General features: G+C 40.8%; 1 protein-coding gene across 6 annotated transcripts; it reads left to right on the top strand.

The window, feature by feature from the left end:
* Positions 1 to 27933, top strand: DCLK3 (doublecortin like kinase 3). 6 transcript variants are annotated; one of them, XM_083825338.1, is made up of 5 exons: positions 1 to 802; positions 14812 to 16682; positions 23498 to 23630; positions 24602 to 24769; positions 25630 to 27933. In XM_083825338.1, the coding sequence occupies exons 1-5, from the start codon at positions 517 to 519 to the stop codon at positions 25821 to 25823; spliced, it is 2652 nt and encodes an 883-aa protein (XP_083681464.1). In that variant the 5' UTR covers positions 1 to 516; the 3' UTR covers positions 25824 to 27933. The 6 variants fall into 6 exon arrangements, with proteins under 6 accessions (XP_083681464.1, XP_083681463.1, XP_083681468.1 ...); XM_083825337.1 differs by having other exon boundaries at positions 25627 to 27933; XM_083825339.1 differs by lacking the exon at positions 1 to 802 and adding an exon at positions 877 to 1012 and having other exon boundaries at positions 25627 to 27933.

Raw genomic sequence — 27933 nt, 5'->3', positions numbered from 1 at the left:
CTAAGTTATTGGCTACAGAGTGTTTCTCACACCAGCAACCTGCAACGATGATAAATTTGCTTCTAAATCACGGATAAAGTGTCTCTCCATGACTTTACTGAATACTTTGCTTCTCTTACTTGATGTTAGGTAATCAGTTGTTCAGGCATTCAATATATGCTTGATTTACATGGTTTAGCGCTGATCTTCTTACTCCAATGACTAACTAAGGCTACGTGGCATTTGAGGGGCTATAACAAAAGCAGACGCAACCCACCACCCTTGCACTAACAACCGTGAAGCCAGGCAGGACACCCTGGCATCCCCAACGGACTTATCTCCCATGGCAGACAGGTGTTTGGCAACGAGGAAGGTAGGCCACACGGGACGACATCGTGGTACGACTGCACCATCTGCAGCTGAGAGGAGGGCAGCGGGGGGACAGGCTGGAAGCTCCGGGAGGACGAGGAGAGGCGTGAGGAGGGCGGCTCCGGGGGTTGCAGGTACGCAGGACGGAGGGACGGGAAACAGAAGGAGATGAGGACGTGGGCGGTGCGAGAAGATGGCGGCGGGGAGGAGCCCCCGCGTGGGGCTGCCTGTGGAGGGGGGGGCTGCTGCTGGGGAGGTGTGACCGCTTGGCGTGCCCGTAACGTGGCGCCAGCTCCCCTCCGCTGTCATCCTGGCCCTTCCACTGCTCCTGGCAGCCGGGAGAAGGACCCCGGCCCCGAGCGAGCTGAGACCGGACTCGGCACCATGCCAGCCGCCACGCCGCCCCCGCTGCACCCCGCGGCGGGCTTCTGCTGCCCCTACGGCCGCTGCGCGGGTGAGTGGGCTCTCCCTCGCCCCCGGACGGTGGGGTGTAAGGGCGGGGGTCTCTTGGGGGCCCTGGTGGTCGTCCGGGGGGTGCGGGTGAAGGGGGAGGCTGAAGAAAGGCTGAGGTGCTCGGGTGGTTGCTGTTACAGGCGGCAGCCGAGCGGCGTCGTGGTACGGCGCCGGCTGTGTCCCTGTGTCCCCGGCTACTGCACTTGGTCAGGTAGGTTTAACAGCAGAGCAGGTATTTATAGGAAAAGTGCCCCGTAACTTTGTGCTCTGCAGTATTATTTTCTGCCTTCCTCCGGGGACGTTCAGTAGGCGATGGCAGTAAGGCTGGGCGGGCTGCTGGTTGGAGCTAAAGGAACAATTTACAGGTTGCGAGACACCGATCTTGGAAACAACCCCATAAACTAAAACTTTTGCTGCAGTGTGTAATGAAAAGTTTACTTAAAAAGAAAAATAAGACCTCGCTGCAGTGTAACAAAACTCTGGCTCCTTCCTCTGAGCATTTTTACTGTAACGTTTTTGTGTGAGAGGATAATCGGAGTTTATTACCAAATCTGATAGTTCATCTTGCATGCTTTTTCTATGAGCTTTATATAGACATAAAAATATGTGCGTGTCTGCATGTGAGTTTTTCTTCCCATCTCCTCCTCGACTTTTTCTTTAGCCTCCCCTTTCTTCTCTTGGCATGTTTTTTATCCAGTCTAAGTGTGGTTTTGACTTTGAAATGTTGAGAACCAGCAGAGGGTCACAAAACAGTCAGCAAACCCAACAGTGCTTACAAAACCATTACAGCTACTATGTAGAATTCAAGTGCAGTTATTATGGCAACTCTGTCATGGTCTTCTCAAGAGGTGGCTGCGTTTTCTAGCTAAGGAAGCCGTCCTGTGGCTCTTTGGATAGAACTGATTCTGCAGAGTTTCTTTCTTGAGGTGTAACAGGTGTGAATCTCCTGAAATGGCATGACTCTTTCCATGAATGTTTGTTGTAGGATGCTAAGACATCTCATCTGAGAGTTAGCTTCTGGTAAATCTCCATCTGTGGTTCATTAACCTGAATTGGTTACTTGGGCTTAAACTGTCAGCAAAGATAACTTAGTTTTAATTCAAGTTACTGGCAGCTGTTCAAGACTCTGAATTTGAGCTGTGCAGAAGTTACCTCTTCTCTGTTGTATTGCTTTTTGTTTTTTTTTTTTCCTGTAAACTGAAGTTAATTACCTTGGACACGTTAAGCTGGGTTTTAAATGTATTCTTTAGCAGCATCACTATATACTTTGTATATGTCTGCACTGCTGGTTTTTGTAGTAGCGTTCTGCAGAGCTTCACGTTTTTGGCATCTGTGGGGCTCTCAGCTTGTGGTGTCTATGGGAAGTTGTGTGGGATTTACTTCCCATTTCTAAGATCACTTAGCTTAGTTTCTGTTTCTACAGAAACATGTATAGTTCTGTAGAAATCAGGGAAAGCTGATTGTCCTTCCTTTTCCAACAGTTCTAGGGCTAATTGAGTCGGTGTATGTTGCTGTTTTTGCCCTTTTGCTTTGACTTGATGATTCCTAAATGCTTAAAAGCATTTGAAGTCAATGTTTTATAGATTTTCTTGTACATGCAATTAGTGTCAGAACATTACGGTGACTCCAGCAGTCTCACTTAGCTCTGATACTGCTCTCTCTGAAGGTAATGTGAATCTTTTAATTAGCTTCAGTGTAACTTGGATCAGAGCTGGAAATGTAGTAGTTGAAAGGGGTGAATATGACATTTCTGTTAACTTTGCTTCTTAAAAGTATACTGTTTTCCAGGCTTTTCTTGTTTTTAGGGTACATGTTCTGTCCTTTTTGAAAGTATCCACCCAGTAACTGGAAATACTGAAAAAGGAGCACTAAAGCTACTGCCTTGAATGATTCTCAAGTAGATTTGAGGTTTTAGTAATATTTGCAATTTGTTCATCTTGCCTCACAGTAATTTGCATTCACTGCAAGTGAAAGGCTAACTCACCAACTTCCCTCTGTTACTAGTGTAGTTTACTCAGTCTAGTTATTGTAAGAACGCAAAACTATTGCCTATGTCATGTATTCTTAGAGGAAGCTCCCAGTAGTCATTCTGAAAACACCATCTCCTGCTCAATCAGTATTGCTAGCCTGCACGTATACTTTTTTTCATTTTTCTTGTCACCTCAAATAAGGTACTTAATAGAAGTACTGGATATTGTCTGGTGGTGTGAAAATCCTCATTTTTGTGCTTGTCATCATGCTTTTAAGTATAATTAACACTGGCTTAGAGTTTTGTCTGAGAAACCCATTTTTTTTTTAGAAGCATTGTGAAACAATTTGTTTTGCAGCATTAACTTTAAGTATATGGCTCTCTTCTGAAAATGTGGTTCTGTAGTAATGGGGTGGGAATTCTACATTTATATGGGAATTAACCTCTCTTAAATATGCTAGATTTCCAAGCAAAATTTTGTGGTAATGGTCCCTTTTGCAAACCAGATAGAGAATCAGGCTCTGGCTGGGTCTTTCCTTTAGTTATGCAATGAGATTATTGGTAATAAAGAATCTGGAAGCCTAATTAAACCCTCAGTGACACCTCTGCAAGCTCTCTTATTTTCACTGGATTTGCTCAGTTGCAACTGATTAGTCATCAAGTTGAGATTTAGGAAGCAATGGAAGTAAAATCCCACACTAAAGAAACATTGCTGCTCCTTTGGCTGAGACAATGCTGGCTAACAGGATTAAGAAGAAGTGAAAGCTTGCTTTTGATGAAACATGAATAAATAATTTGAAATACATGGCAGTTTAGGGGGTCAAGAGCATCAACATGAAAGCAAAACTGTCTGTACTTTGAGAAACACACAGAGGGCTTTGCCAGATGGATCCTGGCAAATCTTGCAGTCGTGTAAGATGTTCTTGTTTCCTTCTGTCAGTTCTGTCCTCTCCTGGAATATTCCTGATGGAAGGTCCTGGACTGCAGACCTCATGTCCCTGGTTATTGGGGCAGGCCCTAAACCTGTCAAACTTAAGAAAGCAGGCATGGCTGTTACTAATAAAACACACAGCTTGTCATCTTTGAAAGAAATGAGCAGTTTCATAACGTTCTTTTTTTTGGTTTTGTGCAGGGTTATAACTTAAACTGAGTCTTACACCTCCAAATGCACTGATTTATTTCACGTGTAGTGCACTTAGTCTTTACAGATTATGCATCTGTATACTTCTTTAAAGGGATTTCTTTATGGTCACTTCTTAATTTGCTACCCTTAAAATGTCAGAAAGAAAAGGTAATGAAAGTGGGGTTCTGCTATTTAAAAAAAAAAAAAATGATGGCACTTGTGACTCATTACCAGGCTACATGCAATCTTTACCTTCATCTGCTGCTCTGGGGGTGATTCAGCTCAGTTTAACACTAACACATGGCAATAGCCATCTGTGTTTTCAGTAAATATATTTTTTTTAGTTACAAATGGCTTGATTTAGATCTTAAACTGCATGGTGGAGTTGCTGTGGGCCTGCAGGGGGAGTAGGTGAGTGGCTAGGAAGGTAATTTTTGCCTATCCACTGTGACCGATGGGGAAAGGGAGTGTAAAAGCATCGGAGCAAACCAGGCTGCCCTGCAGCAGTCTCGGTCTCTGGGGGGAGCCAGATGGGAGGGGACCAGGGCAGACCGCAAAGAGGCTCAGAGCATTTAGGGACTGAGCAGGGAAGATGAGAGAAAGAGGAAAGCAAAACTCTGAGTTCATCTTCTTTGAGGAGAAAGAAGGAAGACTGGCTGTTAAATGTCATTTATCCCTCACGATTCTCAAATACAGTAAATACGGTCACATGTTCCTGCATGCTGAGCCTCCTACATGTGTTTCACTGCAGGTTGGCACCCACACTGGGCTGTTGGTGACACAGAGGCAGCATCTGTCCTCAGAGTGGAAAAATCCAGAGATTGTAGTGAGGGATCCAATGTGGGCATCCCACAGTCTTCCTCCCTTGGCTAGAGTCCAGCCAGCCGCAGGGTTTTTCATCCAGGCCCTCCCTCCAGACAGACCTTCCCATCTGAGGAGCTCTCTCGCTACGTCTGCCTGCTTTTTAGCTTCTCTGATACTCTTTGCCCTCTGTGATCTCCCATAAAGTCAGGGGTCTGTGTCCCAAAACTGCCAGTGAAGTGACATTGAGAGAACTGAGCAGGGAGAAGGGACTAGAGTAAATGCGTGAAAGAATGGGAATGGGCATTTATGGGACTGAAAGATTTGGAGGTCTCTAGATTCTAGTTTGCATGTGTGAGAAATACTCCGTAGCCAATAACTTAGGCTCAGGCGAGGATCTCAGTGAAGTAGTAATTTATTCATGGTTGCAATGGCGGGCGCCCTACAAGCAGAAGCGCACCTACTGGTTCCAAAACCCAGTTTATATACTTTTTGATGACAGGACCCTCCCCTGTTTCCCCACTGAGTGGGTAATCCAGGTTCACAATCTATCTGATGCTTCACAGACCATGCATGGCCTTTAGTTGCCGGCCTGTTAAAATTCAAATTTCTTTTGACTTTTTTACTGTTTGAAGTGGTAATGTTTCTTCACTTATCTGACTTGACACCGTGATTTTCACCTAATTGTTCTAAGGAGTCTGGTTGTCTGCATTTTACAAGGTCGCCTGCTAAGTTTTCTTATCACTGCAAGCATGTCTCAATACCCCATTCCTTACCTTTAAACAATGTAACTCTGCAAAAACAACATTTTTATTCCCACACATGACAGAGTATTTTATTCTTAAAATCAAAAGCTTATTTTTCTTATGTGCTGTCTGTGTATATGTAGAAGATTGGTTATATGTCAGGTGCAAAAGTTTTCTTGCCTGCTTGGGGCTTATGAGACCAGGGAGTAGGTACAAAGGTGTGTGTGTATTGAACTTCTGTACTCTAGGATTAGTACTGAGGATGTTTTCTTTCCTCATGGCTGACACTTTGGCTATCACTTAATGGGACCAGACATAATTTGCCCAGGAGAAGTTTAGTTCTGTTGGTGATGTGTGGGAAAGAAGGAGCACAACTTGACATGTAGCTGAGTTTGCAGGGCTGACAGTTACAGGAAAAATAATACTGCATGTGAACTTAAGCAAGCTTGATGTGAAATTATGAAATATAATGAACTTGAAGTCCCATCATATTAATTTTGTAGGACCTTTTAGGGCTAAATCTGTATTTTTGAGACAGATATTATTGTGGTTTGTCCTTTTTGTAGATAAGCCTAAATTAGTTTTACTTCAGTGAACTTAGAATACTGCCTGAGCTGCCGGGGACCTTAGTTTTCTGCAAATTAGGTTAGACTAGGTCAGCAATTGATCTGTTACATTAGTGCAAACTGAACATGAATGTGCTGACATGAGTATGACTGGAGATGCCCTTTAGGGTAGCAGAAGTAATGTTAGAGAAATTAAACTAATTCCCTTTTTTTGACTGAGTATTAAAACTGTTCTTGAAAGAGTCCAGCTGATAAGTGGTGTTTGTAAGATTGAACGTGTTTTTGTTTTACTTTTGTACTAGTGCAGACAGAAGTTCATGGAAATACCATGATTTCTTGATTTTCTGATGTCATCTGGTAAAATACACATTGGTTATCTGAATGTACTTAGATCATGCTTACTTTATTTAGTTTTGGAAACCATGTTTATGATACAGTATGATTTACAGTAATACTTAATTGCACAGTGTGTTTTACAACTGTTTTACCATCAGATCTATTTTGAACATATATCATTGCCCAATGCACTTCTACCAGGCTGGGTACTTACAATCCAACATTATTCAGATTACAAAGTCAAGCCTCTATGACTGTTGATGAGCAGTGCTACCCCCACCCCTGTTCCTGTGCATTATGATATAAACAATAATAAAATTGTCAGATGCTGCTTTTTTCCCCCAGGGTCTCTGGCTCCATCAGTGCATGGGATGGACAAAGCTTGCCTAATGAGCATCGCTGTTTACCCTGGCTGTTCCTGCCTTTCACTGCGTGCTTTTTGGACCCTGCTGTTAGTACTTGTGAGCTCTTCTGTCATGGTTATTGCTGCAGTAGCAAACATGGGCTAGTGTCTTTGTGAAACCTCTAAACAGAGGGCATTAACTGTGTTTTGTTCAGCTGGAGTCAAGACACAAAATACTCAATTCTTTAATGTGGGCAAGAATGCCACTTGAGATGCGCAGGCCCAAGATGTTTAGATGGCTTAGTGTTACGCATGTGTTGTGTTATGTATTGCTTTGTGTGTGGAGTACAGCTTCCAGCAAATTCTCTTGCAAGTGAGAGCACTGAGCACTTTTGCAGACTGGGTCTCAGGATATTGTTTTGGGCACCAGAACGTAATCCTCTCTGAAAAATTTAGATTAATTTGATTGCTCTGAAACTTTATGGGATTGCTTGAGATACAATCCAGTTCTCCAGAGCTGTATTCCTGTAGTCAAAGAAACTATTCTTCCTGTATTCTTTTACTATACTCTAATTACAGTGGTAAAGTTTCTGTAGACAACACTTTTTGACCATGCAGTCCTGATTCCGGTTCATCTGTAAAAGAGTAAAGTATAAAGTGACAACAGAAGGAGGTAGATATCCTTTATGAAGAATCACAGAGGAGGGACGTGAGGACAGTTCTACGGCTCCCAGTCTTGTCCCTTTGCCAAAGTTCAGCATCCAACCTGACTTCCCAGCCTGCTCATATTCTCACCCTCAGGTTTTACTGCTTCCCAATTACAGTCTCCATCTGCTTCCTCTGGGTCAGCAAAGTTTATAGAAATTGCAGTCAGCGGGTATCTAACTGTGGCCCTATTTGCCATGTTCCCTGCAGCCTTTCCCCATCCCTTCTTGTGACTTCTTGGTCCTCTTTTATCTTTCCAGTCCAAATCTACACCAGGTTTCCTTTTCCAGCTTCAGACTCTGGCCCTGCTACACCCAGGCTGGCTTCTGTATGGTGATACCAGAGGAGCAGTGCCCCCTCCAGTTCCCTCTCCTGTTCCCAGCTTTCTTGTTCTCTCTCTGCAAGCTTCAGCTCTTACTGCATTTTGTCTTTTGTATGCGTTTCCTCAATCAGCTTCCACTTTTAATCCCTTTGTCAGGGCTCCTCATCCCATGTTTTATAATTCCTAACCATGTCTCTTTTCTGGGAGTAATTCATCTTCCACAGCACGTGGGAGGCCTGAGTGACTCCCCTTCTCCTTAGTCCTGTGTATCTGTCTCTGTAAATATTTGTCTATAGCCCTAGTCTCCTTTGGTAGCTAAATCCCTGCACTCCATGCCTTCTTCCAGTCTCCTACATGACAAGCCATTTCCAGTCTTCTGTGCTTCCCTTACTGTCTGTCTCCTTTTGAGATGTCTCAGCCACATTTACTCAGTCCCAAGCTTTTGACCAACTGTTCATCTCCTGCTTTTTCTTATTAACAAAACAGTCTCAACCTGATAGCTGGTGGGATTTTTGAAAGCAGCCAGACACTGACTTTCCATTGAACTGGCTTGCAGAGTATCTGAAAATGTGGTGTTCAGAGGTATTTCTTTCCTTCTTCCTCTGCTGCTGTCCGCTGTTGTTTGAGTTACAGAATCATCTGGGTTGGAAGAGACCTCCAAGATCACCTGGTCCAACCTCTGACCTAACACTAACAAGTCCTCCACTAAACCATATCACTGAACTCTATGTCTAAACATATTTTAAAGACCTCCAGGGATGGTGACTCAACCACTTCCCTGGGCAGCCCATTCCAATGCCTAACAACCACAACCCTTTCAGTAAAGTTCTTCCTAATATCCAACCTAAACCTCCCCTGGCACAACTTCAGCCCATTCCCTCTCGTTCTGTCACCAGGCATGTGGGAGAATAGACCACCCCCTACCTCGCTACAGCCTCCTTTAAGGTACCTGTAGAGTGTGATGAGGTCGCCCCTGAGCCTCCTCTTCTCCAGACTGAACAATCCCAGCTCCCTCAGCTGCTCCTCATAAGACTTGTTCTCCAGACCCCTCACCAGCTTCGCTGCCCTTCTCTGGACTCAAGCGCTTGAGTACCTCCATGTCCCTCTTGTAGTGAGGGGCCCAAAAACTGAACACAGTACTCAAGGTGCAGCCTCACCAGAGCCAAATACAGGGGGACAATCTCTTCCCTAGCCCTGCTGGCCACACTGTTTCTTATACAAGCCAGGATGCTGTTGGCCTTCTTGGCCACCTGAGTACGCTGATGGGTTATATTCAGCTGACTATCAACCAATACTCCCAGGTCCTTCTCTGCCAGGCAGCTTTCCAACCACTCATCTCCCAGCCTGTAGCACTGCTTGGGGTTGTTGTGCCCCAGGTGCAGGACCCGGCACTTGGCCTTGTTAAACCTCATACAGTTGGCCTCAGCCCATTGGTCCAGCCTATCCAGATCCTCCTGCAGATCCTTCCTACCCTCAAGCAGATCGACACACGCACCTAACTTGGTGTCCTCTGCAAACTTACTGAGGGTGCACTCGATCCCCTCATCCAGATCATTGATAACTCAACTGTATGAAGTTCAGCTGTATGAAGTTCAACAAGGCACTCCCTAATGGCCCTCAACCTCTCCACTTCCTCCTTCAGCTCTGCCACCAGGCTGACTAGGTTGTCCACCTGCTCACAACTCACACACACAGTGTCTCTGCTGCTCTCAGAGGAGAGCAACAGGCTCAGGCACTCTGTGCATCTAGAGACTTGAACTGCCGCATTTTTGAGCATTTTGGGCACTCAGTTTGGGTGGCCACAGACTTTCTAAAAAGAGCTCTCCGCCTAGTGATGACCATGGTGGTTTACCTATAGGTAGGCGGCTGGTAGCTGAGTTGTTCTTGTGAGCGGGGCGGAATGCTCTGCTCTGCCTACACGCACCCTGCCTGCACAAACTGCCGTGCCTTGCCCTGTTTGCCTGTCCTGGTTACTCACGCTCCCTAGGGGCTTTCTTTGAACAGCTGGGGGGGGGGGCTCTGCTGCCTCTGCCTACTCCTCCTCAGCCTCCCTCACGAGGGCTGCTGAGTCCTGGGGGCTCCCTCAGCTGCTTCGAGTGGCCTCAATGCAGCAAAAAAGCCCTGCCTGCTTCGATTCCCCGCTCTGCTGCAGAACGCATCTCCATGCTGAGGAGCAAGATGTGATTGCCAGAACATTGGAAAGACAAGTGATTTACCTCAGTTCTGCTGTCTGACCATACTCTAGTAGTTACTGAAGTAGCTGTTACAGGGGAAAAAGACATTTTTGAAGCTCAGGCTGAGGAATGCTCGAGTCCTAAAGGCCCACCATAGTTCTCAGCTGCATGAGCCTTTTGAGCTCGCTCAGTCAGGAACTAGCTGGGATTGTCTTGCTGTATGACACTGTCTTTATCCAGACCTTGTGAAATTTGACTTCCCTTCCTATGTAGGATGTTGTTTGGGCAAAACTGACGCAGGGTGACTGCCTTTTGTCATTGCTGAAATAAATGCCAGTCCTGACTCAAAATCTCTGCTTTAAAATGCTGTAAAGCATGGCGCAGACAAGGATGAGCAGAAGGGAAGAAAAGTCAGGATACTACAGCTATGGCTATTTAGAGGAAAAATCTCTAATAATGTTTCCAGTAGCAGGGCTGTAAATAATGCCCATGTAAAATTTACTTGACGTAAAAGGATGCCTGTGATCATATTTTGTTTCCATGTAACTAATTTAGTACCTTAAGACTTGTCGTACTAATTCTTCAGCCTCGGACACTGACAGCATGCACTAGCTCTGAAAGTTGCGACATTTAGTAATTTACAGCAAGAAAAGGAGCTTAGGATAGCATGCTTCCAGAGGACTTGCATTGCATCCTGCAGCTGGCTGCTAATGCTCGCTGGTATGTGACCTATGTACTTGGCTGCTCTGAGTTAAAGGCTAGAGAGATTCTTTATTCCCAGTTACTTTGAGATGCTTCTTTGATACTTTGACATAAATGAAAAGTTGGGTTCTGATTAAGATTACTTTTTTTTTTTTTTCTTGTGGTCTTTGTTTTTCTGCATATCCTCAACAGGAATTGCTGGAGTTTAAGGAGAAGCATTTTTAGTGCTGTTCTTTCTCTTCCCATATGAAAGAGTATCTTGTTTATGCTGTCTTGGGACTAATACATCAAGATCACTCCCGATACACAATTTCTGTTATGTGCAACTTCACTTCTGTGAGTAATCCTACTGATGTTTTCAGGAGTTTTCACAATTACTTTTGTGAGTGAAGACTCCTGTATTGATCCAAGGCTGTTGAAATAAATTGCAGGGCTTAAGCAGCAACATCTTAGTCTAGAAAGTGATGCCCATAACTAGATCCTACTTCAGTGTTTCCGTCTGTTTTTAACTGTGTCGTAATGCTCCTTGTAAAAATTTACTTGCATTGCAACCTGTGACTTGATAGCAGAATTAGCTGCTGGGTAAAAGCATTCAGTTAATTACTGAAACTATGATCTCCACCTGGAGAGACAAAAAGTAAAGTAAGATGAGTGGAAATGTTTTAATTAATGAACAAAAACTTAGACTGGTCAAGGGAAGGGATAACTTTTGAAGGGCAAATAGCAGCAATAAATTTTTAATTGTGATGGTTGGTGACCTCTGGCAAACCCCATTACGCTGCTGTTGGGGGGGGGGGGTAGCCAGGCAATTCATTAAGACATTGTGGTTGAAACTCTCTGTATATGCATGTTATTCAGAGCTTAGGTGGTCTGAATTTATTTTATTTTACACCAGTTGCAGAGTATGAACCAAGCCCCTGCCAGGAAAGGTCTGGTAGAAGCTTTGTGCTTTCCTCACCCTGTACTCTACCCCAGGAGGATTGACTGTGGCTTTCACAGATGCTTTGTGAACTGGCTTTTAAAAATGAAGCCCAGAAGCTGTGCCCCATGCAGCAACCTCTTTTTCAAGGGAACACCTGTGCTGTGGTCAGCAGATGGCTAAACTTCTTATGCCTGCAACCTGCTTGGGCTCCCATTTGTGTTGATGTTTGGTGATACACAAGTATATATAGAGGGGAAAAAAAGGACTTGTTTGCATGAATTCATACATATTAAAATTTGCAAGAAATGTACGTATTTTATAACCATTAGCTCTCACTATGACAGTAAAAGGAAAGCCACGTTTTATTCTCTGATGCATCAGTTGCCAGCACTCGGACTCATTGAAGTGTTTCTGATCCCACTTCCCTCTTCCCTCCTCTCCCACTTCTGTATAAATATGGAAACAAGATTTTGAAGCAGTATGAATTGTAGTTATAGGAGTCATGCGTGACCTTTGAAGGCTTTCTAGAAAAGCTCGTAATTGCCTTGTGTGTACACTTTCCTGAAAGATTGGAGCTTGCTTCATATCTATCAATTAAAATAAATTTAGCATAACTGGAAAATAAGTAAAATGAGTAGCTGTAACAGGCGGTTGAAATTAATTTTAGATTTTGTAATATATAGATTAGTCATTGCAACCACTTTGACAAAATTTGGCACTTCCCTCTTTTCTCAGAAAACAGTAGGAGGTACCTTTGTGTTTATTTAGACGCTCAAGTAACTTCTTTCTTCCTGTTAGAAAAAGATGCGATATTATTCTTAATCCTAAAATGGTTGTTTTTATAACTTGTGACTTGCGTCAAGCTGTTTTGGTTAGGAACTAAGGCACTTTAAAAGGCACAAAAACACATCCCTGGATTGTGTGTTTTTTTAATTGAGTAAAACTCTTATTTCGTTATTTATAGAATAAAAAGTAAATGGGATTTCCCTTTAAAGCGTAGCTGACTTAGTGAAGAAAGGGAATGTTATCGATATTTGGGTAATTGAAACAATGCAGCCAGGCACTTAAAATGAATGGTTTGCAGAAAATTGTGATAATAGCAGCATGTCTGGGAGAAACATAAATCTGTGGCAAAAGTCATTATTAGTGCAGCATTGTTTTTGTGTTGTACAGAGATTATAAGCCGTAAAAATGTCACACACTGTTCCTATAAGCAAGGTAGTACTTCGACAGTGGGTACACAGGAATCTGGAAATGTTGATTAAATTCAGAGCTTCGGCAGTTCCTGGTAACCAATATGTGCAGGAAACTATTTAGATTTCAGAGAACTGTTATTACAGCTGACCCCCCCCCCCCCCCCCCCGCCTTCACAGTTAGCTTTATTCTGGGTAGAATGTAAATATCTGATTGCTGGAAACCTGCTAGCACATATGTTGTCATTTTTTGGTAACAAGAGATCATCCTTAAAAAGTAGAATGAAGGCAGGAATAACCTGTGCAACCACCAAGCATTAGTCACATAGCTCTTATATAATGCTTACGTCTTCAATCAGCATGCTGACAGCTAGGCTTCTTTGTAATATTTATCTGGTTCTTCAGTATCTATCTCATTTGCAAGAGAAAGGAAATGGAGCCAAGCACTAAGGAGCATGCTGAGGTACACGCAGCACTTAGTTCATGAGAGTATTGCAACAAAGGAGCATCCTCCATTGCAGCACTGGACAAGGCAGTAGCAGAATGGAGGTCTGTAGCAGCGTCTCCCCATGTGCTCCCCAGTGAAGGTGGCAGCGCTTGGCGTAGTTTTCCTTTTCCTCATCCTAGGTGAGGAGGCGTATTTCCTCTGCACTTATTTTTTTTGCCTTGATGGAAGGGCCAAATGAAAATATATAGCTTGAAATACTGAAAATGGCATTTCTACAGTTGAAAGCCAAAATGTGGTAGACTTCAGCTTGCCAGAGCTCTTGAACATGCATCTCTTAGCCCTAGCCCCAAGAGGAGTGCTCGTACCCATAGATTTTCCTTTGTGGATTTTCACACTGCTACATGGCTATGGCTATGTAGTCATAATAACGTATAAAAAAGAGTGGGATTCTCTGGGAGATAAACCATATATTCCCATATAAAAAGGATATGGGAATTACCTTGTAATGGTTCAGTTATCATTGTGGCTACTCTTAGGTTGATCTAGGATCAAATGTTTTTTAGTTCAAATGTATCGAATGTCTGTTCTCTACTGAGCTGTAAAACTACTAACAGGAGGTGGAAGCACTCTGATGTCATTATGAAAGGTTACTTCTTGAGGCTGAAAAGACTTGTGTGGTAATCAAGTTTTAATAAGTAGAAGAGATCTGTGTACTTTAAGTTGACTTTATTATTCTTAGCTTATTCTTGTCTTTATAGACTGAATTTTGTGATGTCTTGACTGTAACCATGTATTACGTTTTTAGTTTTTCCTTTTCAGAAATACATGCAAAAAATGGTGCTGCTTTCTTTGTTGATTGGTGTCCTATGCTGAAATACTGGAGGAAAAATAGTTATTGTCCCTAGAGGATATTTATGACTTCCTGATTTTACATAAGTTTCTAGAATAAAAAAGTTAAACCAAAATATCAAACAGAACTAAGATGCCTTTCTTTAAGGAAAAAATTAAAAGCACAATAAAAATTGCTATAAAATTACATAAGTAATACTTTATTTAAAAAAAAAATCTTATTTACTTAAGTTGTTATAGAAACCTAGAAACTAAATGAATGGCCTAGGGAACATGAAGGGGAGGTAATTATTTATAAGAATATAAGGTTGCATACACCCATCTGGTAGCAATTTAAAGCCAGGATTAATTAATTTATCTTAATTCATGTAATATAATTGTGGAACTTGCTGCTGCAGGGTTTAGTGAGGCCAAAATTGTAACTGGGATCAGAAAGGTATCAAGTGAGTTCATGGAAGGTAGATTTGTGACAGGATGTCAATCTGGATGCAATCCTAGCCCAAGTAACCCCATTTTTTCTGAGATGACTAGCAGATGAAGGCAGTTAGGAGAAAAATCTGTTTCCAATATATTTTTTTGAATAACATCTCTTTTTCACTAACTACTTACTTAGGTTTGAAAGAAAATAAGTATGTATTTTCTCACCATGTTTGGAGTTGCATGAATATGGAGTTATTCTTTAAAGACAGTTAAAGTTCTTTGCAAATACCCTTACTCCCTGAGTTCATGTACACTGATACACAGAAAACTATTACACTGAAAGATCTGATGATGGACAATGAATAATGTGCCTGCTCTTTCTTTGCTTTAGGACACGGAAGCATGTTTGACCACGCATCTCACAGTGCAAGCTCAAAAGTAACAGAGAGGAAACTACATGGGACTTGTCCTCCAGTTGGTCGTGGAAACTGTGGAAAACAATGTGTGAATGCGAGCAGCTATAAGTCTTCATTTTTTAATCCCCGGAATGGTTTTCATACAATACATTCAGAGCACAGTCCTGTGAAGCCAAGGATTATTACAGTGGTGAAACCCAGCGGGCATACACTCAAAAAGATAACCTTGCTTCTGAACAGGAGATTTGTCCAGACCTTTGAGCAGCTGATGGCTGACATTTCAGAAGCTTTGGGATTTCCACACTGGAAGAATGACCACGTGAGAAAGCTTTACAATCTGAGAGGCAGAGAAATCCGAAGTGTTTCTGACTTCTTCAGGGAGGGCGATGTGTTCATAGCTATGGGGAGGGAGCCCCTTACATTGAAGAACTTGGAAGTGGCAATACAAGAACTTTGTCCTGAAAATCCTTATGCTGCCAGTGCAATTCAGCAGGATAAGGAGCAGTCCCAAAAACTGAAGAGCAGGCTGTATGACAAAGCATCAAAAGTGGACAGTGGATTTGATGAGGCAGAGATTGCCAAGAATTGTGGTGATGTTATGTCTCCCAAAATGGTAGCTAGAAAAAGTCAAGCCAAGACAAAGCAAGAAGAGAAAATGAGAACCAAAAAAAAGTGGACTAGAGAGAGTTGGGATGGTGAGCAAGGATTGAGGCCTTCTAGAAAAACCCGAGAAAGTGAGAGGTACCTTAAGCAAGAGAGGAACCCTGAGAAGGGATTAGAAGAGATTACAGTGGAAGTAGTGAGGTGTGAGAAGTGTGAACAGGAAAGGCAGGCAAGGCAAAAGTTACGAAGGGAAAGGCATGCTGAGACTTCATTTGAGAACACAGACCTGGATGCAGGTGCATGTCAGAGGTATCAGGTAGAAAGAAATGCAAAAATCAGGAATAGCCGAAAATCTGAAATTCCTCTGGAAGGTGAAGAAGTTGGCTGGAAAGAGAATGGCTGCAGAAAGACCTGGAAACCTCTACATAGGAATGTTAATGAAGGACTGGAAAAGCAAAAAAAAAGCATTGAGATAGAAAGAGATCTGGAGAAACATGAAAACTGCGAGAAAGAAGTGGTGAAAATCAAGAAGAATGCTGTGGAAGGGCTGCAAATAACTCATGAAGTGAAGGAAGAAAATGGAAGTAGCTGTGTAACTAATCAAAATGGTTGGCTAATGAAAGACACTCCAAGGGATGCTGAGAAACCATCTAAAGTACATAGGGACAGCAGAGAGGGTCAAAGGGCTAAAGAGGAGGGTGCCAGGAGAGAGGGAAATATACACAGAGAGAATGACGTGACTCAACGAGAGAAAACAGGAGAGCGTAGAATGAATAAAGAAGAAAACAAGGCTCCAGGATTGGAAAACACAAGCCGGAGGCATGCCATTAAAAACAGAACTGATGTGGAAAACCACTATGAGATTGGCAGGACTATTGGGGATGGGAATTTTGCGGTAGTGAAGGAATGTCGCCACTGCAACTCTAATCAGATCTATGCCATGAAAATTGTGGATAAATCCAAGCTGAAGGGGAAAGAGGACATGATGGAAAGCGAAATTCTGATCATTAGGAGTCTTTCTCATCCCAATATAGTAAGCTTAATTGAAGTGTATGAGACAGAGGCTGAGATCTACCTAATCCTGGAGTATGTCCCAGGAGGGGACTTATTTGATGCAATCATAGAAAGTGTGAAGTTCACAGAGCATGATGCTGCTGTCATGACCACTGACCTGTGTGAAGCGCTGGTGTATATTCACAGCAAGAACATCGTCCACAGAGACCTCAAACCAGAGAACCTTTTGGTAAGTATGGGCAAACACACTGTATATTTGCAGGAGTGGGATTTATTTTCATTTTTGTTATGGTTGTTTGAATAGTTTCAAGCAAATAATACGTGAAGAGAATGTACTGTGGCAGTACTGTTTGGAAAGATGAATATAATCTTGAAATTAGCATTACAGTTTACTCTGCCTATATCTGCTCCACGCTGTAGATCACAGTGCTTGCAAATAGAAATTTAAATGAAAATGACCTGGCTTTCAGGGGCAATGAGCATTTGTATTCTGGGAATCAGGCATGCTATTTATCATCTGACTTTTTGGTACACAAGTTTGAATGTTTTGTATGAAGCATGCACTGAATCATCAGGCATTTTCCTTGCAGACCAAAATTTATTAAAATTGCTAATTCAGCTTATTTGATGGACTTCTTGTCCACTGCAGACCACTGTGGCAATCCTCTACTGTAGTGATTTCAATTCTGTGACAATTTTACTTTCTTCAGAGCAGAAGTACAATGCATTTTTCTGAAATAAGCTGACGGTGATATACAGACGTTTTGGTGAAATATAACACCAAGCACTAAAGTTAACTCATACTCACATTGTGCTAAGGAGTTCTCTTTTCCAACACATTTCTGAGGCTACATTCCTTGCATCCAGCACTGAAGTCAGTAAAATTACTCACATGTAAGTTGGTGTAGAAGTGTTTGCAATATTGACTCTTGGTAAGACACCCATTATAAGAGGGTGAAAGTAAGCAATTGGCTCGCCAATCATTTGTTATGCTCTTCTTCTAGGGTTCCAAATTTCTGAGCAGAGTTACCAAATATCTGCCTGACTCTAACAGACCTAATTTGATCTGTTGGTGGAAGATCATAACCAAAAAATTGTTAACAGATGATTAGTCCTATGTGTCATTGAGTTCTTTAAGGCAATTAACTTTGGAAAAAAAATCTGTGTATTTCTGGAGAAAGGACATACAGAGGTTGAGCAAAGCTGGGTCTGAAGAATTTGCATCCAAACCTTTTGACTAACCAATGACGTCTATACTAGGTCCTGCTATGCATCCTGCTTAGTCTGATGAAAATCCTTGGTATGTGGTGTGTTTGTATAAATAGAAGATGGGGAATGCAAGTGGTTGCTTTGCAGAAAGAAGTATGATTCTGGGCCCTGCCATGCCTTGTTTTGCCGTTTGAGCACAACTTCACTCAGAACTGAAGGGATTTCTTCCAGAAGCTAATTTTCCACTGTAAGCCAGGCTTTGCTCCTTCCTCTTGACTGAAAATAAAGTGCTGTATATGAAACACCTGAGACCAGATGCTTTGTTTCTCTGCATAATATGTAATCTTCTCAGTGCTGCAGTTAAGTGAAAAGAGAGGTATGATCCAGGTCTCACCTGATGGTTTTCACATGTAGTTCACAGCACTGCAAAACAGACTGGTGGACAAAGTTTTGTAACACTGAAGAAATTGTGTTGCCTGCTCTGGCTGAATTACAGAAACATACATTTTTGCAAGGACAGACTCACCCCCACCACATAGGTATTTTACCACATCAGAACAGCGTTACCAGAGCTAACAAGAAAAAAATACCTCTTCTGGTTTCACCTTGCTTGTTAAATGACTGAATGCCTACTTTACGCACCGTTTATGTGATGCTTCTTTTTGAAAAGTTAGTGTGTTCAACAACCTATGCGAGCTTGTAAGTTGTTGATACTATTGAATAGCTCATCTGCTATCTAGTAATCATCCCTAAAAATACAGGCCGTGTGAGCAAGTTTATGGCTTTCTGAAATTTTAATATGCTTTCTCTGACTCCTTAGAGTGACTGGAACAGTAATAGCAGAACAACGTGGACAGCTGCCACTAATTTGGTGTTGGCCAGAGCTACACAGTACCAAATGTTACTGAAGCAAGTTTATGGGCTCATCCACTGTTGGTGGGCCAGGGGCTGGGAGCAGCCTTCTGGAAGTGCTGGCATCCTGCGGTGTCTCCGCTTTGTCCTTGGTTGTGGGATAGATACCTCCTGCTTCACTTCACATTCCTACACCACAGATATGTCTGAATTAGTTTCCCTAGGCTGTCTTTGTGCACAGAGGACAGAAACAGGCTCATACTTTTTCATAGAACCATAGACCTATTTAGGTTGGACCTTCCAGATCATCCTAACCAAGTCCACCACTAAACCATGTCCCAAAGTGCCATATCCACATATTTCTTAAATACTTACAGGGATGGTGACTCCACAACTTCCCAGGTCAGCCTGTTCCAATGCCTACCCACCTGATCTGGGAAGAAACTTCCTAATATCCAATCTAATCAGTTTTTGGCTGTTGACTCATTTGGACTACTTTGGGGTCTTTTGGTCTGGTGAATCCTGTCCTTTCTCTTTCTTGTCAACGATTTTTTTTCCATATTTCTTAAACCTTCCCAGCAAATGGGGACTGGCAGAGAAGGGATCCTTAGCCTGTCTTCGTTAGGGAATATGTTTTGTCTACTGTAAGTCTGTTTTCTGTGGGAATCTAGGCTTGCTCCTAATGACTTTTGAACCTACTGGATCATTTCCATCAGAGTTGACAGAGAAGCAGCAAACAATGGAAACATATTTCTGGAAGTTTCATGAAAATAAGCAGCTGGGGAAAGAAGGGAAACCATGTTTCTGTCTCTACAGAGGATAAGGTGGAAACATACTTTGATATCTAGTGAGTTATAAGGTTATTCACGCAGAGCTGAAAATCTGGTTTTATTAGTTTACGGTACTATTCCTATTGCTCATGTGGCACTGTCCTCTAGTTACAGACTTGTATAACAGCCCACCGTTAAATCCTTTTTGTCTTTCCTCTCCCTCTTTCATTACTGTGCCTGCCCACAACTTTCACACTCCTTGCAGTGTAGCTGTGAGGCAGAAGGGTGGTGACCTGCACTACCAAAACAAAATCTGTTTGAGAGCTGGCGTGAAGACAGCTGCTCTGAAGCCCTCCCTTCCCACTAACGGAATCACCTGGCATAGGATGAGGTGTTTAGTGAGGTAACCTTTGCTACCAAGGCTGAGTGATGTGGTGTATTTGCCCCACAAAAGAAGCTAGTCACTACTTTCATGCTAGCTGGAAGAGCATAGGAGGAGTAGAATTTGCCACCAAGGTTTTTAGCTAAGGGACTGTTTAATTCCACAGGTGGTGGCATTTCTGTGAGTCAGAAATTAATTTCAAACTCTAGAGGCTGTTTTTCCGGGTTATAGCAGTAAAAGATGCAAAGCCACATCCTTCCCCCCTTTTTTTTCGTGGTGTAGATTTTTGTATTTGTGATTGTGAACTCATTTTCTTGTACTCTTCCCCAAAATGCTAATATGGTAACTGGGCTCTATAAGTGTTGCAGTTTTTTATGCATGTGAGTTTTTTCCTTTCCTTTTTCTTTTCTTTCTCCTTTCTTTCAAGTTTTCAAATGTGTATGAGAACTTCAACTGTAGCTGTTTTATCAATAAACTTTGGTTTTGTGACCCTATTTACAAATACATAAAGTGCTGTTGAAGGTCTCCAAGAGCATTTGAGTTAAAATCCTATTTAACCAGTTACCTATCAGGAGCTCTCAGTATGGTAAACCTATGCAGGTTATTTTCTGTAAGATTTCTTTTACAGAGAGATTATTCTAGCTACTATCCATCAAGGGATGTCTGCAACTCAAATGTAGAAGCAGTGCTTTCTTTCTATCTGTGCTTTTAATATGCAAAAAGTTGCATGGGCTAGCTTGATATCTTTATGTCTGTATGTAGAATCTGTATTTCCATACATACGTGCATAAAGAGGAATATTAATGCTATAAATCATCTTAAACACATTGAATTTCACAATGTAGATATGAAAATAAACAATAACTTGGGAGTCATCAACAGACAAAAAAAAAAAAAGGAAAAGACCAGTTTATCCCTTTTTGAAGATGAACTTGCCTTTGTATTAGTATATTATAATCTTTCAGGTGTATGGCTGCTATAGCTAGAAATCCATAAACAGTATTTGGGTATCCTGCCATCAAGAGAGTAGCAAACAATTCTGACTGTCCTGGTTCAGGACTACCAGATGCTGGCTTCCCTTACAGATGATGCATGCAATTAGTTGTATGGCTTAAACTGGCTGTCTACAGACAAAGTATGCTGGATGGATACTGCTATTCTTTGTGGCAATTAGCTCTGTAGGCAGGTAAGGGCAGCTCTTTTGGAATGAACTTTTAGAACCTATCTTTGTAGTCTTGAATGCAGATGCTGTAACAGATGTCATGATAAAGCTGGGATGATCCTCTAGTGTTACTATTTTTTCTTTGTTTATACCATTTCAAAGTATGTGGGATATGTCAAAGGCTGGATTTCTCATGGGAAGATTGTAGATTTCTGTGATACTGCTATGAGTAAAAGCTCTGCCCTCAGGAGGGAATACAAGTAACCTGAGAGGCTTTTCTTTCCGTAATGCTTATTTGCCTGCTATTTTTGCTGCCAGGTGATGGAAAGGCGGACTAGAGATTACAAAGTTTGGGATGAAGGGAATGGAATGCTTGCTTGATCTGAGCTGATGTTGAGTTGTTAGTGAAGAGGCTGAGGAGATCTGGGCTGAGGTTTTCAGGCATGCTGATAGGTTACACACTGGCTTTGAAATGATTGCCACAGAGCTGTAAAAATACAGCCATGTTGCACGCTGTTCCTACCTGTTCAAATGTCAAGTAAACTGAAAGCTCAGTGGTTTTGTCCTCAAGAACACATGGTACAGTATTGCCACCTTGTGCTCTGATGAGAGGTTAGGACTTCGGCTTCTCTGTGAAAAGTACACCAGTGTGTTTCAACAAGAAAAATGACCAGACATTTCCTAATGGCTTTCGTGGGTTGGGATTAAGACCAGGATTTCTCCCTTTGCTGGTTTCTTTAAAATAAATAAATTATTAAAAAATAAAAACAAACAAAAAAACCCCACAAAAAAACACAAACACAATTGCATAAACATTTCGGTATTATTTGTCCTGGTACAGTAGCATGCAGGCTATTTGTTGAAATTCCGTATGTGATACAGTTCCCTTATGTAATTTTAAATGCTTTATATATACAACAGAAATATGTATTCGTGCTCATATAATACACATAAAATTGAGTGTTTCAGTTATGAGTTTTTGTAGCGTTCTACCACTGTTAACCATATTGTTAGAATAGAAATCTTGTGGATAGATGCAGTTCTAGAAAATAACTGCTACTTTTGTCATTTTTCATTTTGTCAGCTGTTGAGTCCACAGTGAATGATGACAAAAAATCCTCATGAAGTTGACTAATGCAATAGAAGATAGCTATAGCATATTAGTTCTCTCCTACAGAATTTTTGTCTGTGTGGTCATAGGAAACTTTTATTTTCAATTTCACAGTGGCAAACACATTTTTCTTAAAACGGGAAAAAAAAATCACTGAACTCTTGCTTAATCAAATCTGGATGAGTGCTTACAGTTTCCGTAAAGAAGATATATGGGAATTAGTTGGCTGTAATGTAGGTGAGCAAATCTTGTCCCATCTGTGTCCTTAGTTGTCTTGTAATAGAGACCATCCTGAATTTTTGGCTGTCTCAAGCACTGTCTGATGGCAAAGAATGAGATGTTAAAGCATGAAGTATGCCTGTCGCCTCATATTCTGGCTTGTCTGCTCAAAACCCAAGTGCAGATTTTCTTGGCTTCCCTATATACATGTTAGATGCTGGTCTGTTCCCCATAGTTAGAGACATATAATTTCTCATTAGAAGCAAATTTATGACATTTTTTACTTCTTAAAGAATATTTGAGTATCAGTCACCAGTATTAAGAATAGTGATGTGTTTAATTACCCTGCTATCTTACTCATGACTTGACCTTTCAATATTTTTTCTTAAAATAATGTTTCATTAGCTGCATTATAAATTAATGCTAAAGACATGCGTACAAAATTAGAATGGGAACAAGTGTTTTGATTACCTTACACACAGATGCAGGAGATGGGAACTGATGGAAAGGCACACTTACAATGATGTTTTGTTGGATTCATTTCTCCAGCTTGTACTGTGTGATTACTGCGATTCATTTATTTTCAGAGCAGCAGATAGAGTAGCAGAGTAATTTGCAAAGAAAATAAAGCCCTTTTCTTTTTTTGGGGGGGGGGACCTTTGTGATAGAGTTAGGCTCTTCAAGTGACACTGTAAAGTCAGTGGCATACGTGGGAATATCAATTATCATAAAATCATAGCATCAACTAGGTTGGAAAAGACTTTCAAGACGACAAAGTCCAGACATGAACTTGACCTACCAAGTCCTATCACTAAACCATGTCCCTTAGTGCTGTGTCCACACATCTCCTAAATACCTCCAGGGGTATTTAGGGGTAGTACTCCTCCACTCTCCTGGGCAGCCCCTTCCGATGTCTGACCACGCTCCCCATGAAGAATTTCTTCCTAATGTCCAATCTAAACCTCCCCATGCACAAGTTGAGGCCCGTAACATTCTCCTTTGCTTTCCTAAGGTGAAAAATAAATGTTTAATTCACTCTTCCTTATTTTTGGTCTTCCTCCTTTTCATTTCTTTCAAATTAGTGTGCCAGAGTTTGAAGAGCAAAATTTTCTTTTTCCATTATTGCTTTTCTTCTTATATGCATGTGCCATCTTGGTACAAGGAGAAGAGAAAACTTTCTGGATACTGTTTATCAAAATACGTTTTCCATTTCATTTTGTTTTAGTTGACAGTACTATTATTAGAACCTCTTCCTCTGTATTATTAACTATTTCATTTATCTTTTGCAGTCTAAAAATGTATGTGGACTAAATATATATTTATATTTCAATGAATGTAGGTTCAGCATAATGCAGATAAATCTACTACACTGAAACTAGCAGATTTTGGCCTTGCAAAGCTGGTTACAAAACCTATATTTACTGTGTGTGGAACACCAACATATGTTGCCCCTGAGATACTTGCTGAGAAGGGTGAGTGTATACATCTATAATTTCTAGCAAATCACCCAATTGCTCTTAACTTTCTAATCATGGACATATTCCAGAATGTTTCAACCTAATGATATGTCTTTACAGGGTAGGAGGTTGGCTAGCAGCAAAATTTGTGAAAGGAAAGAAAACCTCTTAGCTTTTGATAAACACAAGCATATCAGTCATGTTTGCATTATTAATGTCTATGGGATATAATTGTGATTTCCAAGCAGGCAACTTAGTAAAATATCATAGATAATAATTGCTGAAGTGGTGAAATAAGCAAAAGTTTGTCTTGCAACCTCAGGATAGTTACCCCCATTTTGTGACTGTAACCCAAACAACTTTCCAAGGACCTCTGATGCAAAAGGATGGTGAACATGTATGCTAAATACATGTAACAAGCCAAAGCATCGTTCACATCAGAGAGAATTTTGTTGATTTCATATCCAAAAAGATTCAGACCTGGAAAGGAGTCAGATTTTGATGACTCAAGAAAAGCTATTTCTGTGTCTTGTTCTGTAGAGCTGGGTTGAACATCTCCAGTTATATTCAATTTCAATGGAAACTTGGCACTCTTAGTGCTTTTTTTTTTAAAGAGAAACTGAGGAAGACTATTTTAGAAATACGCCCCATGTTTTCTCAGTTAGTCTCCTATTGACATTGGCCTTGTGAGACAGACAGTGATTGTGAAATGTGTTGAAGAAGAGAGGCACTGGGTGAGAGCTGTGACTATTAACAGAGCAGATCCACTTGCAGAAGTGGTGTACCAGCCACTTACTCTTCTGCTGACCTTGTCTTTCTAAGAAGCTGAACAAAGCTTCTCTGTTTCTTAGAGAATAAAATGAGAAAAGAAACAGCTCCTACCAGTCATGAGTTGTGTTTTTTGTTGTTGTTTTTGCTTTTTGTTTATTTTCTAAAAGAAGACTGAGTAAAAGATGGTTAGCCATGGTTTGTCTTTTCTTCCTTAGGCTATGGGCTCGAAGTAGATATGTGGGCAACTGGTGTGATCCTTTACATTTTGCTCTGCGGTTTTCCCCCCTTTCGCAGTCAGGAACGTGATCAAGAAGAGCTGTTTCAAATCATACAGCTGGGTCACTATGAATTCCTTTCCCCATACTGGGACAATATTTCTGCAGGTAAGATTCAGCATGTATACCAGCTCTGAAAACCTCTTCCCTGGAGTGGCTTGGACACACAGAAGCCCCCTTTTGTTCATGACAGGGATGTCTGTCAACTTTGGGGTGTCTTACAGGTCTGTTTTATATGATGATTCTGTATTTGCTTTAGATGTCAATTTAGTCCTCTGGTGGTATCAGTCACGGTGAATCTGAATATCAGGACTGATTGATGTAACTGTTTGCTCCCTTTCTAAGGCAAGAAAAAAAAATTTTGCTCAGCTGACTTGTAAGAATTATCTCTGTAGGAAAAAAGGCACCAAAATTATCTCCAGTGTTATGTTACCTTTCTGTAAAGATGCATTTAAAAAAATCTCAAGAGCTGAAAATTAAGTCCTTGATCTGCAGAATGCAGTGTGAATTTTCAATTGAGATCAATGGGGCCATTTCTTTCCTCTTGTAGGCTAGTAGTGCCTTTTCTGCAGTCTTCAAAATCAGACAGTAAAACCTGTGTCTCCTTATATGATCTTTTAAAGAGCATACTCAACAGAGTTCTGTGACTGTTGTGCTCTTTGAGGGATAAGATTCCCATTGCTAGTTCCTGTGAATCAGAACACCTAGCTGCATGCCTTCAGCATTTCTTCAAGATTGAATTCTCTTCCCTTTTCTCTTTCTTCAGGGGAAAATGGTGTGGAGATTTAACATCTCCTGTCACTAGTTCTAAATCGAGCTGCTAAAATATTTCCTGGGGATAGCCACAAAAAAAAAAAAAGAAAAAAAAAGATACAGTAAAACTAGTAAGAAAGATTAGAAAGATGTTTTGTGTGGGAATAACCATCACTTTTATTTTCTCTTTCCTTTTTTGTCTTTCATAATAGCAGCAAAAGACCTCATAACCAGGCTGTTGATAGTGGATCCCCAAAAGCGCTACACAGCACAGCAAGTACTTCAGCACCCTTGGATCAGAACAGCTGGAAAAACTAATGGCAGAAACTTGCAGAGGGAAGTAACAATAAATATTGAGCGTCATTTCCGGACCCAGCGCAAAAAGGAAGTTGTAGATGAGGACACATGAAGTCTCTTCAAGCTCATCTATTTGTCCCTTTTTATTGATTAACGAATTATTTGTTTTCTTTTGTAAATGAATTGAGCCTTTAGTGTATAGATTTTGTTGGCCGTCATTATGCCTCTCCTTGATTCTGAGATTCTGAATAAGGATAGAGATCAAATTTGCATCCCCACCCTTGTGATGTCACTTGGGAGTGTCTCTGACAGCAGTGAGTAATAGATATTTCCTGGAGGGTGTCCATTATTTTTCTTTAAATACTGATTTGAACTTTTACATTATATAATGTATACCTTTTTAGATGGCAAATGTTTGCTTCTGTGGCCAATGTTAGTGGTGACTGAAATGTGTTTTCTCGTCTCGTTTTGTATGATACCTTCAGGAATTTTGCATTTTGTTTTTTTATAATGTTTTCTGTTTATAACATTGTCAAAATGGCTGTCTGAATACATATCCTGCACTAATTCTTAAATTAGCTTTTCACAAGTTCCTGCGAGCAGTGGAGAAGGTGAGGGAATTATTTTTGTGTGTGTGTATATACATATATATGTATATATTATTTAGCTGTAGGATATGTTAAATAAAATGTAAGATACTATTTATTAAGTTGTAAGGAAAGAAAAATCGTTGTAGGTGAAATGAGATATTTTATGATATCTCTCTTGGCAACATCTTTTCTTTGGATGTTTTCAGGGACGGGGTAGTAGAATGTACAATGTTTCTGTTAAACTACCATGGTTCTGTATAATATGGTAGTTTCATTTCTTTATAAGAAGAGGTGGGAAGATCCCATGGCTGATACGGTTTCAAGGCTAGAATAATAACTTTGAAAACATTTTTGTTCCTACTCTGGGAAGTAGGAAGTTAACAGTTCTAAGGAAATTATTCCCAAAGGTATACTTATAGAATGATAACCCAAGCTTTTTTTTCATACTGAATTTTTTATTACGAGCCATCCACATCCATCTGTGACTCCCTCATGCTGATGGAGAAGAGAGAGCTGGAAAGTTCCTTCTGTAACTTAAGTTAGCCCTTACCTTTATGGTTCCGCTCTCATCAACATCCTTCAGAGCTGAATTGCTTTTGTACACCTGTCAGTGTAGTTTAGCAAACTTTTTTTTTTTTTAAATGTTGCCTTCCTTGGGGTCTCTTTTTCCTTGATTCTGTAAGAATAGGCAATGCAATGAAGTTACATTAAAGTTCAACTCAGGAAGAGCAACTTCTTGTTAGTTCGTGGGAAGGTCTCCCAGGGGACATGTCATATGCTTCATTGCTTATGTTATTTTTAATTGGATTGGATGGAGTTTTAAAGAAAGCCTTTGGGGGGAAAAATGCAGTCCTGAGAAGGGCCATGGCCTTAAAGAGCTTTTGAATCTCAGAAATTTTCTTTAATCAAATCCAGAAAGCACCCTAGTTGTCTGTTTTATAATGCTTTGTCCATGAATTACATGTGCTAGCAAATAATATTCACAATAAAATTATCAGTAGTATTAACATAAAGTTCATAGCTTGTAGAATTGAATAAAGGTATCTTGTAATGAGATGTCAGAAGCATTTCAGAATCAGTAGAACATGTTCATAACTATAAGAAACAGGATATTATTTTTGCTGAGTGCTAAAATTGTGTGTGAATTTTCTGAATTACCAAAAAGTGTGTGGTACTGTCATCATGTTTCTGTGTCAAGCTGTGACAATTTTTGCCTCAAAAATGATGTATGGAAGTAGAAACAACTTGGCTCTTACAAGAGAATTGCATTTTCAGTTGAGTTGGCTTATTTTAACACATATTGGATTAAGACTTTCTGTGGAATTGAACAATTTGTAAAACAAATGAGTCAAATCTTTACTGTATGCCCAAGTGGTATTTATGATATGTCATACCTCTGCTTTAGAGACTCTGAGTTAGGAAGACTTTTCCTGTTGAAGAATAGATTTAAGTGCTTTCTTATGTGTATCCTCGTATTCTAAATCTGTTACATGGTCTTTGAATACTAATTCAAAACTGCTAATTTAAGTCTGTCTCAGATGTGGAAAAATAGCTTCTGACTTGCAATATTATATTTTGTAATTATTTTTAATATAATAGTTCAGGAATAAAGTTTGAAGTGACAAAAAAAAA

This window comes from Anser anser, assembly GCF_964211835.1.
Source record: "Anser anser genome assembly, chromosome: 2".
Taxonomy (NCBI): Eukaryota; Metazoa; Chordata; class Aves; order Anseriformes; family Anatidae; genus Anser; species Anser anser.
Note: the sequence above shows the minus strand (reverse complement) of the source record. Positions and strands in the feature narration are given on the sequence as shown.

Excerpts from the sequence above, each read along its gene's own strand:
- DCLK3 (XM_083825337.1), top strand. The coding sequence starts at position 517 with ATGAGGACGTGGGCGGTGCGAGAAGATGGCGGCGGGGAGGAGCCCCCG. Across the intron at positions 23,631-24,601 it reads TGAGATACTTGCTGAGAAGG|GCTATGGGCTCGAAGTAGAT; the intron begins GTGAGTGTATAC and ends TTTCTTCCTTAG. Across the intron at positions 24,770-25,626 it reads CTGGGACAATATTTCTGCAG|CAGCAAAAGACCTCATAACC; the intron begins GTAAGATTCAGC and ends CTTTCATAATAG.